The 16,258-nt window shown below is 37.7% G+C and overlaps 1 protein-coding gene across 2 annotated transcripts in view; it reads left to right on the forward strand.

The window, feature by feature from the left end:
• The first annotated feature begins 3,020 nt into the window (after nucleotides 1–3,020).
• The window catches only part of slc4a10b (solute carrier family 4 member 10b), a 29,281-nt gene continuing 16,043 nt past the window's right edge, over nucleotides 3,021–16,258 (forward strand). The window contains exons 1-7 of one of the 2 annotated variants that reach the window (XM_063498720.1): nucleotides 3,021–3,242; nucleotides 4,296–4,337; nucleotides 8,443–8,524; nucleotides 15,013–15,168; nucleotides 15,293–15,431; nucleotides 15,864–16,024; nucleotides 16,173–16,258. The exon at nucleotides 16,173–16,258 is cut by the window's right edge and continues 100 nt beyond it. In XM_063498720.1, the coding sequence (XP_063354790.1) occupies nucleotides 3,195–3,242; nucleotides 4,296–4,337; nucleotides 8,443–8,524; nucleotides 15,013–15,168; nucleotides 15,293–15,431; nucleotides 15,864–16,024; nucleotides 16,173–16,258 (714 nt within the window). In that variant the 5' untranslated portion in view covers nucleotides 3,021–3,194. Of the gene's footprint in view, nucleotides 3,243–4,295; nucleotides 4,338–4,661; nucleotides 4,852–8,442; nucleotides 8,525–15,012; nucleotides 15,169–15,292; nucleotides 15,432–15,863; nucleotides 16,025–16,172 lie in introns of those variants that run through there. The other variant, XM_063498721.1, reaches the window with a different exon arrangement.

The following is a 16,258-nucleotide window of genomic DNA, read 5'->3' on the forward strand; positions in this document are numbered from 1 at the left end:
AAACGTAATAAATGATGATATCATCAAGACATGTTTTATTTCATCACAGAATGCGTTTGAAATATACGAAAGGGTTTATTATAATCTGCTATTTTCCACAAAGGCGTCATGTGGATCATTTTTTCAGAATTTCAAAGCGCAGTGCACCGTGAGGTATCTCGTCGCTGAGAGGGCTTCAAACAACAGTCAACGCAATTCTCGAATATTTAAATCTCACTGTGATCAGCCAGAACACCTACCAATTACATCAGGCTTTAGGTAGGCAGTCCTTTCCCTCATCGGCATTCCCTCCCCAGGATGGAAGCCACAGGAAGCTTCCAAAGATATTTATATTCAGATGGACATCTTGTCCTCTTTTGGATCCATTGATCGGCTCGGGATATGATGAGACTTTCACGGCACAAACTTTACAGCCAAGTAAAATGATAAAAAAAAAAGAATAATAAATTAAAATTAAATACAACGGAACAAAATGTGAGTCTTTGATTGGCGCTATAGACTTCATCGGTATTCATTTGTTTCGTTGGCCTATTCATTTTCTGACTCAACAATAAGAGTTGTTCCTACAACATTTGGTTGGATTCGTTTTGCAGTATGTTTGCCAAAGATTGTAGAGTGAAAACTTTTGTTGTTTTTTGGTCATAGTTTCAAACACTGAAAAACTGTGAGGTTGACAAATTCTCTGTTTGGCACCCAAAGGAAATGACACGTTAAAAGAGTCTTGACTATATGTGAAAGTGTGCAGAGGAGCAGAAGACACCAAGAGAAAACAGAAGACAGGCAAACAGGCTTAATAATGAGGTAACATTTTTCTATTTATTGTTTTTTTCCCCCTCTAGCACAGTAGCACATTTTTCGTTAAATTCCCGTGTAAATGACCTACCCTCTATTCATGCTCTGCTTAATCATGGGATTTTATTGGAATTATTAAACATTAATATCCAGTTTATCAAATTTATATAAGAACAGATACTAATTAAAACGGATGCTGAACAAACTCAGTGTGCACTTAATTGGAATTTGTCGTGTGAAGGAGACGCTCACAGCTGTCAATATGAGATGTGGCATTTAGCTCCTCATACTGTCAGCTATAGGCCTTCCCTGGGATAAACAGCAGATGGCGATAACTGAATACAGGTTTTGTAATCAAACAACTCCTCCAATATGTGGTCCAGAGCTTTTAGGTCACCACAGAGGCAACAAAACCTGTAAGAAAACTCTCTCTTTTTTTCCTCTTCATTTTTTTTTTCATTAAAAAAAAAAAGATTGATTCGTTATTTATGAGTTAAGTAAGGGCATCCTGTGAGTTTCCCCTGGATTCAACTACACGTGGATGGTGATCTACACCAGATGGTGGTGCTTTACTATTTTTTGTATCAGTTAAAAGAACCCATGCTGTTCAAAAGACTCAAATGTTTTCTGCAAGCTCTGACAAACTTGACAAACAGTCTTGTAAACACTGGCCCCGAACACAAGCTGAAGAAAGTACAACAAAAATCACATGCAAACTGTATCTGTTGGCAGTGGAGAAAACGCGCTCTCTGCGAAGGCCTGTTCATCTTCACATGTAGTCTACTTTAATACAAAACAGCAGTTTTGTTTCTTTTAAATCGTTTACTCTGTTGGAGGATGACCCACGGCTGAGATGACCCCGTCCTCTAAGAAGGGGTGGGGCATGATGGGTACTTTTATGCCAAAAATCGATTTTCAGTATTTGCCAAAAGGTGATTGCTTGGGTTTAAACTGCTGTAAATGACTTATTGGCTTAAATATGCGAAATATATGTGAAATGTATCCCTCATGAATGATATCAAGTCATCTTGAGCCACAAACAATATTCTTGTCGCAAAGTAGAAAGTGCAAATAGTTTTTTTTTTTTTTTTGCAAAGTGACTTTTACATATCCTTTATTTATCCTATTAAAAAGTGTCATGGACATTACAAATGTCTTTCTCTCTCTCTCTCTCTCTCTCTCTCTCTCTCTCTCTCTTTTTTTTTTTACAGTGATCTGGCCAAGAAGGTAGCAGAAATTGAAACAAATATGACATATTAAAAAAGAAGATATTTCAAGTGACCAAAAAGGACTGGATTGGTTTTAACAGTAACACAACAACACAAGTAATTTCTTTATTTTACATGTAACTCCTCTGTATATCGTGTTCACTAAAGTCTATTCGCCAACATAAGTAAAACGAATATGAAAAAGCGGAGAAACATCGGAAATCCCTTTTTGGCACAACACCGGGCGCAAAACCACACGCCCCAATGGAAACTATCGTGTATGTTTTTGTTGCTCTTCCACTTGTCCTAGCAGCATATGGACAAACATATTAAATTACAAAATAACATAACATCTTGTATTTATCAAGGTAGGACTTTGACCCGAGTTTTAACAGACCTAAACAGACTCACAGCTTTTCCTTTTCTTACGCATATTTCAGGATCCCCCAGAAGACACGACTGCTTGTACAACGATCTCTCCGGCGAGAAGTAAAAGTAACTCACAAAATGTTAAATATAAATTATTATCAACGTTATTTTAAATATTTAAATCCTGAAACAACCTGACGTTGTTTCAACGTTAAAAATGGGTGCAAGAGTGACGTTGGGTCAACGTCACACTTCAACGTTGCTTCAATGACGTCGCCTGATATTGACTCAACATTGTTTCAATGTTTCCTTGCTATCTGGGTAGTTTCAATGTGTAGGCCTAAATCAGTCTCATGCCTGTTTTTTGGTCTTAAGTAAGATATTGTGTAGCGCATGGGGGGAGGGGGCCAGACAGAGCTCAGAGTTCTGCTGTAGCCTAAAAATGAAGCTATTCGTATTTATCCATAAAGTACTGGAAGCCACACTGAAACAAGAATACGCAGCCTGATAATTGGGGACATAAACTGGAAACAAACTGGAGGGAAACAGTTTTATACCTCCTGATAATTGGTGTCTTTCCTCTGTGCCTGAAAAAAAAAAAGACAAAACATATTAAGAGTGACGTGTCCGCGTCAGCTGGCAGAGATGCGCGTGGTTTGTATGAACAGGCAGCGCATCAGAGAAGCGCTAATCATCAGCGAGCTGCAGAGCGGCGATGATATAAACATGTGATAGTAGCTCAGTTACCGCTGCACCTGACAGGATTACACGCACCGGAGGTCTCTGCTCCGTCTCTCTGATACGCTGCTCTGCTGAGAGAGGAACATGGATACCGCGGATCAGGGTGCTCAGATAGAGCCGCTGCTGCCATCGGTAAACAGAAACTGATGTCTTGGGACAAATATTTACTAATGTACATTAATATTTCAGGACTAGTGTCAAGTTTAGTGCGTGTACTGCGTGGAGTACTGGTAAAAAAAAAAAGATGTTGCTAAAAGAGGCAGAAAAAAAAAGAAATCGGGAAGCAGATTCAAAACGTTTGGCTCTCAGATGGTTAAATAATTAAGTTAACTGCGGAGTTTTGAGCAGCTGTGGTTCACCTGCAGGGATCTACTGAAAGCACGCTGCCACTCCAATCAAGAGGAATGGCAGTATGTCAGCTCGTAATATTTTATTGAATCCATCCTTTTAGTGAGCCAAAATGTAACTTCATCTCCAGAGGCATGATGGTAAAATTTCTGAATTGAAACAGACATTGGGAGGCTTTCATTGCTACTCCTTTAAATTTCAGTATGATGCTGTGTTAATTCAGTGATGCTGTAACATGCTATAACATTTTGCAAATGTAAGGTAAATCCCTGCTGTGACAGCTGTGTTGCTATTAATACATCATAATTCTGACAGAAGTGACTTTTTATCATCATATTATGTAAATATATTGTTACTTCCATCTTGTTAATGTAAAATCAGGCATAGCTACAAGTTGCACTAATAAAAGCAGGTAGCCTTCACACATTCAAATTCTGCTTGAGCATGGCATTTGGAGAAATCATCTCATAGAGGACTTTCACAGAGGGAGGCGGACCCGTGCTCATTGGTCTCTTCCGACTGTTTTAGAGGAGATTTGTTGTCATTATCTGATGGCTGTTATTATGAAAACAGATTTTTCCATTTCTCTGAATGCTGGGAGTTGCATTCCTCTAATACGACTTTTAGAGCCAAGTATAGATTTGGCTTTGAAACATAAGGTCACAACCTCACCTTAAAAGTCACTCAGCAGTTAAGAATTGAACAGAACTTTCAGGTCATGCTCAGTGAGTTTTAAGAATTTAAGGACTGAGTTGAGCTTTTGGAAATGTTCAACTTAAAAAATTTGATTTGGTGTTTTATTAAATAAACTTTATTTGCAACTTTATGTCTTTTCAGGCCAGTTCTCCCATTGGATCCTCAGTTGGGCGAAGAAGTCTGGTGAGTTGTTCCTTGGGTTTTACACCTTAGGTGGATGCTGTTAGGGTGAACTTGCCAATAAAAGTTACATTGAAGCATTTGATTATCACTGTATCAGAATGTAAATGTAACAAGTGAAAGAAGATAACAGGTTCTTTCTTGGATCAGCAGAACGCTCCAAGAGGATTGAGTGTAACACAATGACCTTGTGGTTTTACTTTATATACATACAAGGCAGACAGGAGACACTATATAAACCAAGGTTTATCTGCTGTGCAGCACCGATGATGTCACAGCGATAATCTCATGATGACAGAGTGGCGGCACTGTCGATAGATGCTCGATCACAAATTACAGTTGTTTGACACAGCAGAAGGGCATCAGCATCTATCAGACATGGTGTGAAGCTGGGCAGCAGGAGCTCAGCTTCTACACTGTCTTTCATTCAGTCACTACTGATTAAATAGCAGAGGACACTAAGGGAGAGCTCATGCAGTCTGAAAACGAAGAGGCACCTTGGTTTTTCAACAATCAGGTAGGCTACAGCTCACGACGTCAGGCATTTATGTTGATGATGTGAACTGTTTTATTGATGTGAAGTTTCTCTCTGGTGAAAACCCAAGTTTGCTGCATGTTTAACAGGGGGGAAAAAGTGTTTGGTTAGCAAAGAGATTTTTCAGTGTGTCCAGAATCAGTGGAAAAGCCCGATTAAAAACTGGCAAGTGCAACATTTTTTGCAGCTGGGGGATGGATGCAGACCTAAAGTCTGCCAAAATAAGGGGTCAGAGCTGCAAAACACCTTACGTAGCAGCTCTGGTTAAAAAGTGATTTGGCGCTAATGTTTCCTCTTACAGGATGTTGAAGTTCGAAGCAGAAACATTTAAGGATTACAGTACATTTTGTGCCACATGAAAGCCTGTGCGGTTAATGATATCGCTGCCACTGATGGATTCAAAATTGCCACAGCCATCTGTAGGGATCAGATCCAAGTATGTGCCACATCCTGTGGTATCACTTCAGCTGTGTGGTGTGCCAGCAGCCTTTAACATGATTTTACTGGGTGGATGCTGATCATTAGTCTTAAAAGTAGCTGTCTTTGTGCATGCATTGGGTGTGGTTTCTGGAAAGTAATCAGACTACTATACAACATTGTAACTATTTTTGTTCTTTTTAATATTTGCATCTGTTCTTAAGTGCTAAATGCTTCAGGTATAAAATGTGCTTATAGGAACCAGTCTGTTTATAACTGAAATTGAAGTGATAACAATAGTAATAATATGAATAATAATCTTTAGTTATATAAGACTTTTTAACCTTATTTTACAAGGTGCTTCACATAAGAAACAAAGCAAGCTCAAATAGCCACCTTTAAAACTTCAGATTGTCACACTGACACAGTATTTATTGATCAGATCTTTTTCTCATGTGAGTCCAGCTTCCTTAAAAGGTGACAACAGTATATCAGTGGTTTTTGTGTTTATAGTTTAGCAGCTTTTTAGTCAGAAACCCATACAAACCACACAAAATAGAGGTTATAGACACACCATAGTGCACTGCTTCAGTGTACACAATATTCCTACAATGAATAACATATATTGCCATTTATCATTAACATGAAGCACATTAATACCATCTCACAGACTAATGTGGCTGGTGTTTTAGTAATAAATGCTGGCTTTTAATCTGAGCAGGATGTTGATCCGTAGCTGTGCATTTGTAGACAGATTAACAGCATCAGCCTCGTGGCTTGGCATGCCCATGTGGCACTGCAGCTGTAAACAGCAGTGCCCTTCATTATCATAATGCTCTGACGGTCTACTGGAGGTTAAGATGGCTCACGGAAAAGCTGGTATTAAGCTTTCAAGACAAAAATATTGACTGTGTTAATATTGGTGTTTTTTTTTTAATCAAGAGATTCAAAGCATGTAAAGGAGTTTCAATATTGTGGTAAATACTGTGACAGGACTAAGAAACACCAATGAAGCAAAGTGCCCAGTTCTGATAAGTCAGCATATTTAAATATCAGCTTCATTTAGAGAGGTCACAGATTTGCCAGATCCATGAATGGCAGTGAAATTGTGGCATTCCTCATTATTTTATGTATAAATATATTCTTTTTTAAGTGTTTCAATCAAAAAAATTGCTTTAAAGAAATCTGTCTATTTAAAATTTAGTTTAATGTGTCTAAGCCCATTGAATGAATAACCTGCAAAAAACCTTTGTGCTAAACTTTGGCCTTTATGCTTATAAACACAATAATTATTGAGTTTTTAGGGTGTTATAGACTTCTGTTACCTGTTACATGGCTCTATTGATTCTGGTATTTTGTTAAGATACCTATTCTTTTAATTGCAAAATTCATTTTTTTAAGATTCCTTACAATACTTCACAGATTTGTGCATGTATTTAGTTTATTTGGCACATTGACACATGTCAGGAAATATGTGTACTGCCAACTTCCTGTACAAATCTGCATGAAGCACAGGGACCGAAATACCGTTTTATCTCTCCACCCACCATGAAGCTGGAGTGAGCGGGCTTTGTGTTTTGTTGTAGTCAGTGACCTCAGCCCACTCTACAGCAAACTTGTCCTTTCTGTCCTGTGCCTTGTTTATGTTGTACCGTGGTTATGCATCCATCAGATGAGCACACAGAGTTCAGCTGTAAGTGCTCACGCTGTTGGTGTTCTTAGTCAGAGTTCATCTGTAATCTTTCAGAGCTTTGAATTTTTTTATAAATCCAAATTCAAATAATATTTTTTAAAGAAAAGGTAAAAGCACTGGGTTTCTATCTGTTCTCAAATGACAAATAATGATTTTTGAAGGTTTTCTGAATCCCTTTTACCACCTCCTCACTTCCATTATCTTTCACAAGTATTACATAAGCTTTCACACCACAGGCTGCCGGTTTTCTCTGAGATCTGAATCTAATCATCTAAATCCATGTCCAGTATGAATGGTTTTAAACCTGCAGGTTATAAGACAGGAGGATGTAGGAAATGCTCAGTCTTGAAAGGGTCTTATTATGCTATTTTGTGTTTTCTTTCATAATTTTAATATTTAAATTGTTGCTAAGGTTTTTGCTCATATTAAAAGTTTGAAATAATAATGGATATTCAAGTAGTCACAGTGAGGTAAATTCTTGGGTTTCAGACTGCTCTAAATGCTCAGTTGCAGCATTTTCTGTCTACTTTTAACTCTGTATGATGTCAGGAAGAGGCAATATTTCTAAAACAGTCATCTGAAGCACTCAGCTATGGCAGAAACATCCCTACCCATCTGCTGTTCAAGCCTTAAATTTTCAAGTGGCAGCCAATTACAAGAAAAGCCAGATTGAAGGGAAAGGTGAGGGAGAGTGTAGCTTGATTCAGGCAGAGGATGAACTAAGGGTCAACAGGGAACTATGTAAAGCTACTTTAGTAAGGTATAAGACTGAAAGTGTAATCGAGCATAATTTAATTTTTGAGCAGTCCTTAAGTTACCTAACCTCCTCATTTGTAATTGTTATTGCAGGACTCGGGGTTTAAATTTGTATCTAGGCATAAAAGTGTTCTTGCTGCAATAAAAAAACAAACAAATATAATATCTTAACAAAGAGAGGGTAATTTATTTGGAATGTGTGACGTATTGTTATAAGACATTGAACAACAGATAAACTATGAACTGTAATGTGCTTAGTTAACATAAACAACCAGTTAGGAGGAATGCTTACTTGATCAAATTAAATCAAACAGTGATTCTACCTTTGAACTCAGTTCCAAGTCACCACAAAGGAGACATCTTGAACAGAAGTAAAACTTTCTTTGTGGGTGGGTAAATTATTGTTCGCATTGTGAAAAGCTTTCTGTTTGGACTAAGATCATACTCTTTCCTTTCCAAGATAAAAAGTGCAATTAGTTTCCATGGCAGCTGCACTGTTCAGTTGGATAATGTGTTTGTTCATAATGTTCTGCAAGGGAGCACAAGTCAACAAACATTTTATTTCATGCTATGTTGAGTCGGGATACGCTGGTATATTGCAGGATGATGTTTCTTCCAGTTGTTGGTGTAATACTGTATGAGTGTGCTTTAGAATGATGTTCATAATGCTGAATTTGTATTTGTGCATGCATTTGCGTGTCTAACAGAGAAATGACGATGAAGCGGTGGTGGACAGAGGAGGAACGCGGTCCGAGCAGAGAACCAACTTTGAGCAAGAAGATCTTGAAGGTACGTGGATGGACACAATGTGCTGGGAAATACTAAAAGTGTCAAAGAGTGAAAAGGCTTCTGCAGCTGAGACCGCCTACTCTGTCCTCCCAACTGCTGCTTTCCTCTTGACAGCTTTTTTACAGTTAAAAGATAAGAGCAGAGTGGGAGGCAGAAACTGTGGGTGAGCTGAGTTTGCATCAGAAATTTCATAATTGCCCAAAAACACGGACAATCGAAACAAAGACAAAAAATGTGGGATCTCAGGGCCACTAAAGGCCAGGAGCAAGCACCGTCTACATCTACAGAAACAGATGATCAAAATGTTACAGAGTCTCTATTCTGTGAAAGTAAATTACAATTAGCAGGTTGGAGCTTAAAAATCTATTTTGTTTTGCACATTATCACAGTTATTTTCGACATATGTATATATATATATATACATATATATATATATATATATATATATATATATATATATATATATATATATATATATAAGTAAACAGGGGTATTCTCTTTTATTTGTGTTTTATGTTAAAACAGCACATAAATACTTAATGTAGAAGTATTTTTTCAATATATAAATAATAGTAAAAAAAATTACCCTATTTCTTTAAATATACATTTCTATGAAACCAAAGTGGAATATAAAATCAAAAATAAACTGAACTGAAAAACAGTTTGATGTTACTGTAAAGTGCTTCAGAACAACAATATTCATAACAGAATAGCTTAATTAATTACTTGTGTTCTTCATATATGTAGCATCTAGGAATAGCTTCAACAGTCATTCTAGAGCACACTGTATATATATGCAACCCTGTGTTGTTCTGCAGTGAACTGAGTGGGCTGACTCGAGTACAAACACAGACTCTCTCTATCTCTATCTCTTTCTCTCCTCTACTGTCTCGCTCTCCGTGATTGCTGTTTTATACTTCCACAAGGAGATACAACATTTACTGCATTTACACTTATTTTCAGTGCTTATGCCTGACAGTTTTCAGAAACATTAAAAAAAGGAACCTAAGTAAAATAGGTACTTAACTCTGGGGGTGAACCAATGTTGTGTCTACACATAATAGACAAAGAACCAGTTTGAAATAGTATCTTTAGGCATTTTGTTACTACAGCCTGTCACAAAAACAAATCAGTTGTTTAAATTTCTTTAGCTGAATCTATAGCTGAATCTTTATGTGACGAACGTTGAGTTTTAATCAAAACTTTTTAGTTTTGATTAAGATAACAAAGTTTGACATATAAAATAGTGTTTTTGTGCACCAGGAAGATGATTCCCCAAACGCTAGAAAAGCTATAAAACATAAAAAAAACTTGGCATATCTTGGGATAGTGTGCAGTGTTTCTTTAAAAAATCTGAATAAACTGGAGAAATGGAAGACAACAGGGGGAAGCCTAAAAATGATCTAGAGCCGTATCTGAGAATCATGACCAAAAAATCCAGCAAAGACTGACAACAGACCTTAGAGACTGATCTGGCCTTTCAGTTGGTCCATTTAATGTTCAGAAGTGGTCTCACTGGAAGGGTAGCTGTCAAGAATTCATTCTTAAGGAAGAGAAACAGGCTGTTAAATTACACAAGAATTGGTTAAATTACACAAGAATTGGTTAAATTACACAAGAATTGGTCTTAAAATCAGTGTAACAGGTCTTGTGAATCTGAATTTTTGGTTCAAATCATGGTAAATGGGAAAATGGGTTGTATTTGTATAGCGCTTTACTAGTCCCTAAGGACCCCAAAGCGCTTTACACATCCAGTCATCCACCCATTCACACACTGGTGATGGCAAGCTACATTGTAGCCACAGCCACCCTGGGGCGCACTGACAGAGGCGAGGCTGCTGGACACTGGCGCCACCAGGCCCTCTGACCACCACCAGTAGGCAACGGGTGAAGTGTCTTGCCCAAGGACACAATGAGCTAGAATGTCCAAGCCGGGGCTCAAACCGGCAACCTTCCGATTACAAGGCGAACTCCCAACTCTTGAGCCACGATCGCCCCATTAGTATGTGCAGGGGAGGTCATAATCGGCATCTGTAAAACGTGTTGAAGGTACTCTCAAAGTTTAGAGCATTTTCAGCCAGTTGAGTTGGGGATCTTGTTAAAAATACTGAAATTATAAATGCGGAAAAGTGCCGTCAGACTTTGATCCACCATGCAGCACCATCAGGAAAGCATCTGATTAACAGCATGAAAATGATGGCAAACGCACTGCCAGTACAGTAAAAGCATACCTGGACTGAAAAACACAGTGGAACACCATTAGTCATGGATTGGCCTCCCCAGAGCCTGAACCTCAATATTGCTGAAGCAGTGTAGGATCATCTTGACAGAGAACAGAACCAATGGCAATCAACATTGAAAGAAAAGCTTTGAAATGTCGGTTGAAATACTTCACACTTAAACACCTGTAAGAGTTCTGAGGTGATCTAACCAGTTGCTCTTAAGCTTAAAACTAGATTAAAACAGAGAGGTGATCAAGCTTTTGCAGCACAGCACTACATCTATGAAATAATCTACCACTACACTACACATCTGCACTGCTTAGACATATTTAAATCTTTTTTATTTATTATTTTATTTAACATTTGTGCCTTTATTGGATAGTGTAGCAGTGAAAATAGACAGGACTCTGGGGAAAGGCACACCACGAAGGGCCATGGGTCGGACATGACTCCCTGCGGCTGCACTCCGGACATATAGCATGCAACCTGCGCACCCACTGAACTAAACTGGCACCCACATGTAAATCTTATTATTATTTTAATTTATTATCTTTTATTTAAATTGGATTTCACCAACTTTAAAAAAAAATTAAATGTGCTATATAAATACATTTGACCTACAGGTAGCTTGAAGAACTATTCCTGAAGACTATTTAAATAAAATACAACAAAGGTGGCTGTAAAATGATTGAACTTCAAGCTTGTTAGAAAAAAAATTCTGTTTATGTCTTATATACTGTCCATTTATGGTTACATGGTACAATAAGTCACTGTATTTCTTTATATTTTCACAGCAAACTATAAAGAAAAGAGGTGTAGCTGTAGGCAGTACTGTACATGTACTGTACAGTACAATCATTGGATTACTTTGAAATGTACTGTTGTAATTTTATCGCAAAATAAATAATGAAATATATTGCGCCCTATACTAAAATGGACCAGGTCACAATATTTATAGGCATCAATATTCATCAGTGGAATTAATACGCATTTTACGTACTAGAGTATTACAAATCCACCAACCAAAAAAGCTGTTCCATCAATTTGTTACAGTTTTATTGTTTGTTTTTTTAAAATTGTCATTATTAATATTATTATTATTATTATTATTATTATTATTATTATTATTATTATTATTATTGTTATTGTTATTATTATTATTATTATTATTATTATTATTATTATTATTATTATTATTATTATCATTTTAATGTAACCCTTGTTTCTTCTTCCTTTGTTTAACTAAGAAAATTGGCAACCTGGCAAATTGTTTCCATAATGAACATGTAACTGAATAATTTTTGACAGTGTAGTTATAATTTTGATGCACATTTTTCCCTCTCAAATCTAAGAAGGGCTTATTATTACTTAAAAATAATCTGATTATATAATCCTGTCTAGTTTGAAATCTGATTATATAACCTGCTACCACTCAGGCTTGGTTAGCATTTAGCATTTAAAAGATAAAAAAGAAAGCCGACATGAATCAACAGTGAGGCATCACAAATTCACAGAGGGCCCAGTATCACCAGGTATTACCTCATTACTAGGTAACTGCAAGAAAACATATAACACAAAGTCAGAAAGTTATAGAAATACATTTAACTGATTTAGAAGACTCTCATACTACCTCATGCTCCCTGTGTTCCCTGATAATTAACTGTAAGTAACAAATATATAAACAAAATAATAATAACGACAGCCTAACATTTCTTCTTAAAGTATTCTCAGTTATATAATTAATGCCATTTAAATAATTTTTAGTATTTATTTTTGTTATTGTTTTGCAAAGTTACAATTAATTTGTGCATTTTACAAAATGAAAGTGAAAAAGGCAAAACCTGCAGCTTTTATCCAAAGTACAGTCTACATTATTGTTTGACTAACTTGAAATGGGCACTCCACCCTTTTCCAACTGAGAACCATTGCCTCAGACATCGACTCAGGTGCTAATTCTCATCCCATCTGCTTCACACCCAGCTTCAAATCACGCCATTGCAAGCTGGAAGTCATCACTCATTGAAGTCAACAAAACCAGATCCTGAGGCCGCCAAACCTTTAACCCTCCACGCCTCGACTCAATGCAAACCAAAATCTTACTGCAGTTATACAGATACTAGAAACCACTAAAAACAGGTGAAGCTAATCAGACACAAGATTCAGTTCTAGCACTCAATTTGCCTCCTGCTATGATCAGGGCATGCTGGCATGTTACAGGAGGAGCAAATAGTCTATACCTTCCCATCTGTCATTAAGGAGTAAAGGGAATACATTTTTCCAGTACACCTGGAAAAAATATATGCTAAAGCAGAAGAAATGAGAAGTAACAGGCATACAGTATACTCGCTTTAATATTCACAACTCTGTTTAAGCTAATTTGAACACAGATTCATTCTGGTTCATGTATCATTAATGACTTAACTGCTTGTCGAGTTAGGTAACGTTTTTATGTACCAAGTATGACATTAGCGCATTACATAATAGTTACACAGAAATCTGCAGGCGCCTGAAGAGATCATGATGAACTGGGCTGAAATGATGATTAATAATACATCACATAAAGAAGGCTTTTCCATTTAAGTGTCACTGGATTATTGTGGCTTTTTCTGCAATCTGTGGATGAAAAGAACTATCTGCTGTTAAATATCTGATGACTAAATGTTTGAGCAAAAAGGTCAAAGCAAAATAATCTTCTCAAACCACAGTTTCTTTTTAAAAATTGTTAAACACAAACAGACACTGCTGATAACAGTTTTACACCAATGTAGCGATTGTGTCCAATCTGTGGAAGTGTGTCTGGTTGTGCTGGGAAGTGTAACCGAACGTTTTTTTAAAAAAATATTCTGGTAGTCAACCGGCTGTGTGCAGGCAGGAGAAGGACCCAAAAGCAAAACGGGGCTTAAACTCAAAATACAGCTTTATTTGCGGAGTAGGAAAAAGGCGATACACAACAATACAAAACTAAACTGGGAAATACTAATTCACACAGGAAACACAGTGAGAGTCACACAGCTATGAGGGAGGACACAACCAGGCACTGAGGGAGACTCTGACATAAATACACAGAAAGATAAAGAGGGACGTGGGAGCACACGGGGAACACAGCTGACACGAATAATCATAACGAGACAGGGGAAGCTATACTGAACAGAATGAACATGAAAACATGGGACCTTCACAATAAAACAGGAAAGATGATGTGGGAGTGGAGGAGAGGCAGACAAGAGGGAGCGAGGGAACACGAGAAAGCACAGACGTGACGGGCTGGGGAAACATGATGGAATAAAACACAATGAGGGGAAACAAAACACAAGGACTCACACAACTAAATAAACACAGACACACAGAGGGAGACACAGGGGGCCCCTGAAGACAATTGTGGATAATTATCAACTTATATTATTTTTAAGAACTTCATTTCTATGATTAGAACCTTAAGTCCCATCCCAACGCGCTCCACAATATTCCTGATAGACAAAAGAATTATGCACTGACACCAAAAACTGTAATTTTCCCACTCACTCTGTTGCTGTATTTATAATATTGACACCAAACATGCACAGTTACAGATATCTGCTAATTAATGGCAAATAAAGGAATGATCAAATGCAACCTGAAGTGAAGCACAAATTTGTTGGTTCGTGTCACGCAGCAGTCCATATTATTGTCAGATGATTCTATTAAAAAGCACAAACACCACAAACATGTCGGCAACATGAATTTTAGTGACTTTACAGCTGCAGGGCCCCTGACAATAGGTTATAAAAAAAAGAAAAAATCTACCACCATACAGGTGTTTTGGATGGGGGAAATTATAGATCAAAACATCAGACTGTAAACATGCTCTTATATTCTGCCAAGTTAAACTATTTAGGATGTCTCCAAAAGTTGATTTTCTTCATCTGGACGTAACGTTTTCAGTGGGAGAAACATTTCGCTTCGTCACTCATCCAAGTGGAGATTTACTTACCTGGATGATTGAGAATGCATCAAGACTATTTAGGATGGAAGCCACAAGTCGCCCGTTAGCCTTTTTGGTGCTTCATTTTTAATTTTTCAGGCTTGGAAGTTGCCCCTTGCTGACCCCGAGTTAATGCTCAGTGTGGTCTGGCGGCAGTAGCCATTACGTGATTACATCTTATCTGTCTGAGCCATGTGTTCGAATAAAATAAAAATACGCAGGATGAATGGATTAACACACAGAAGTAGCATTTAACCCAGGCAGAGTGAGTGTATTTTATTGTCTTTAATCCTGTTTGTCCCCAGGTCACAGGACTCTCTACATTGGGGTCCACGTCCCTTTGGGCAGTACCAGACACCGCAGCCATCGCCGGCACCGCCATCATGGAAACAAGTACAGCAGGAGGCGAAGCAAGGAGCGAGTCCGCACCTTGGTGGAGGGTAGAGAGTCTCCGATTTATGGTACAGACATTATTGTTTTAAAGCAGCTAGTTCTGCTCTCGTTTATTACTTTGTAATAACCATAGGATCTTGGGTACAGTTAATCTCAGTTTGTACCAATTATTTGAATCCACTGCATTTCTAGATACTCCATCCCAGAGAGTGCAGTTCTTGCTGGGTGCAGAAGATGATGATGAGGAGCACATTCCTCATGATCTCTTCACGGAGATGGATGAGATCTGTGTGAGGGAAGGAGAGGATTCGGAGTGGAGGGAAAGTGCCAGGTACTGTCAACATGGACACATTATCTACAAGGTCCTCGCTGAAAGCTCTGATTAAAAATATCCACTTACACTGATGTTTTTGTGTTCACTAAATTAAGTAACTGCAATTCATAGCTGCAATTGTGGTGCATTTTTAAATTCATTTATGTCTGCAATGGTTGTTGATGTTAAGATGTCTTTTCCTGTATGTATCAAAGATTATGGATCTCTGTTGACATGGTAAATCTGACATGTTATTTAAAGAGATATACACTGAAGAAAAGCAGTAAAAAAGGAGACTAAAAAAGTACATTTTAGAGAGAAATATATGACTTATACGTGAGCAGAGAGGGACCTAGAATGAATAAGTGTTGTTACTGCAGCTAGAACAGATGGCCTGCCAGTTTGTGGTCTGTTGGCCTCTCCTGACAGGAACTCAAATTCCTGTTGCAGGTGGCTGAAGTTTGAGGAGGATGTTGAGGATGGAGGGGAACGATGGAGCAAGCCCTACGTAGCAACGCTGTCTCTTCACAGTTTGTTTGAGCTGCGCTGCTGCATTATCAACAGCACTGTGCTGCTCGATATGAGGGCAAGTACCATTGAAGAGATTGCAGGTAATAACTTGAATTTTGTTTTCAAGAAATTTTTCTTTTTGGGAAAATTTGTAACTATTTTCAATGTATAAATATGGGTTTTTTAATCAGTTGCTCAAGATTTAAGTGTAAGAAACTGAATGCATCAGCTTGCGTTTGTCTATTTTAGACATGGTCTTAGACCACCAGGAGTTATACTCACCACTGGGAGATGAGCTCAGAAAGAAAGTGCGTGAAACACTACTGAAGCAGCAC

The sequence above is a fragment of the Pelmatolapia mariae genome, linkage group LG16_19, assembly GCF_036321145.2.
Source record: "Pelmatolapia mariae isolate MD_Pm_ZW linkage group LG16_19, Pm_UMD_F_2, whole genome shotgun sequence".
NCBI classification, from domain to species: domain Eukaryota; kingdom Metazoa; phylum Chordata; class Actinopteri; order Cichliformes; family Cichlidae; genus Pelmatolapia; species Pelmatolapia mariae.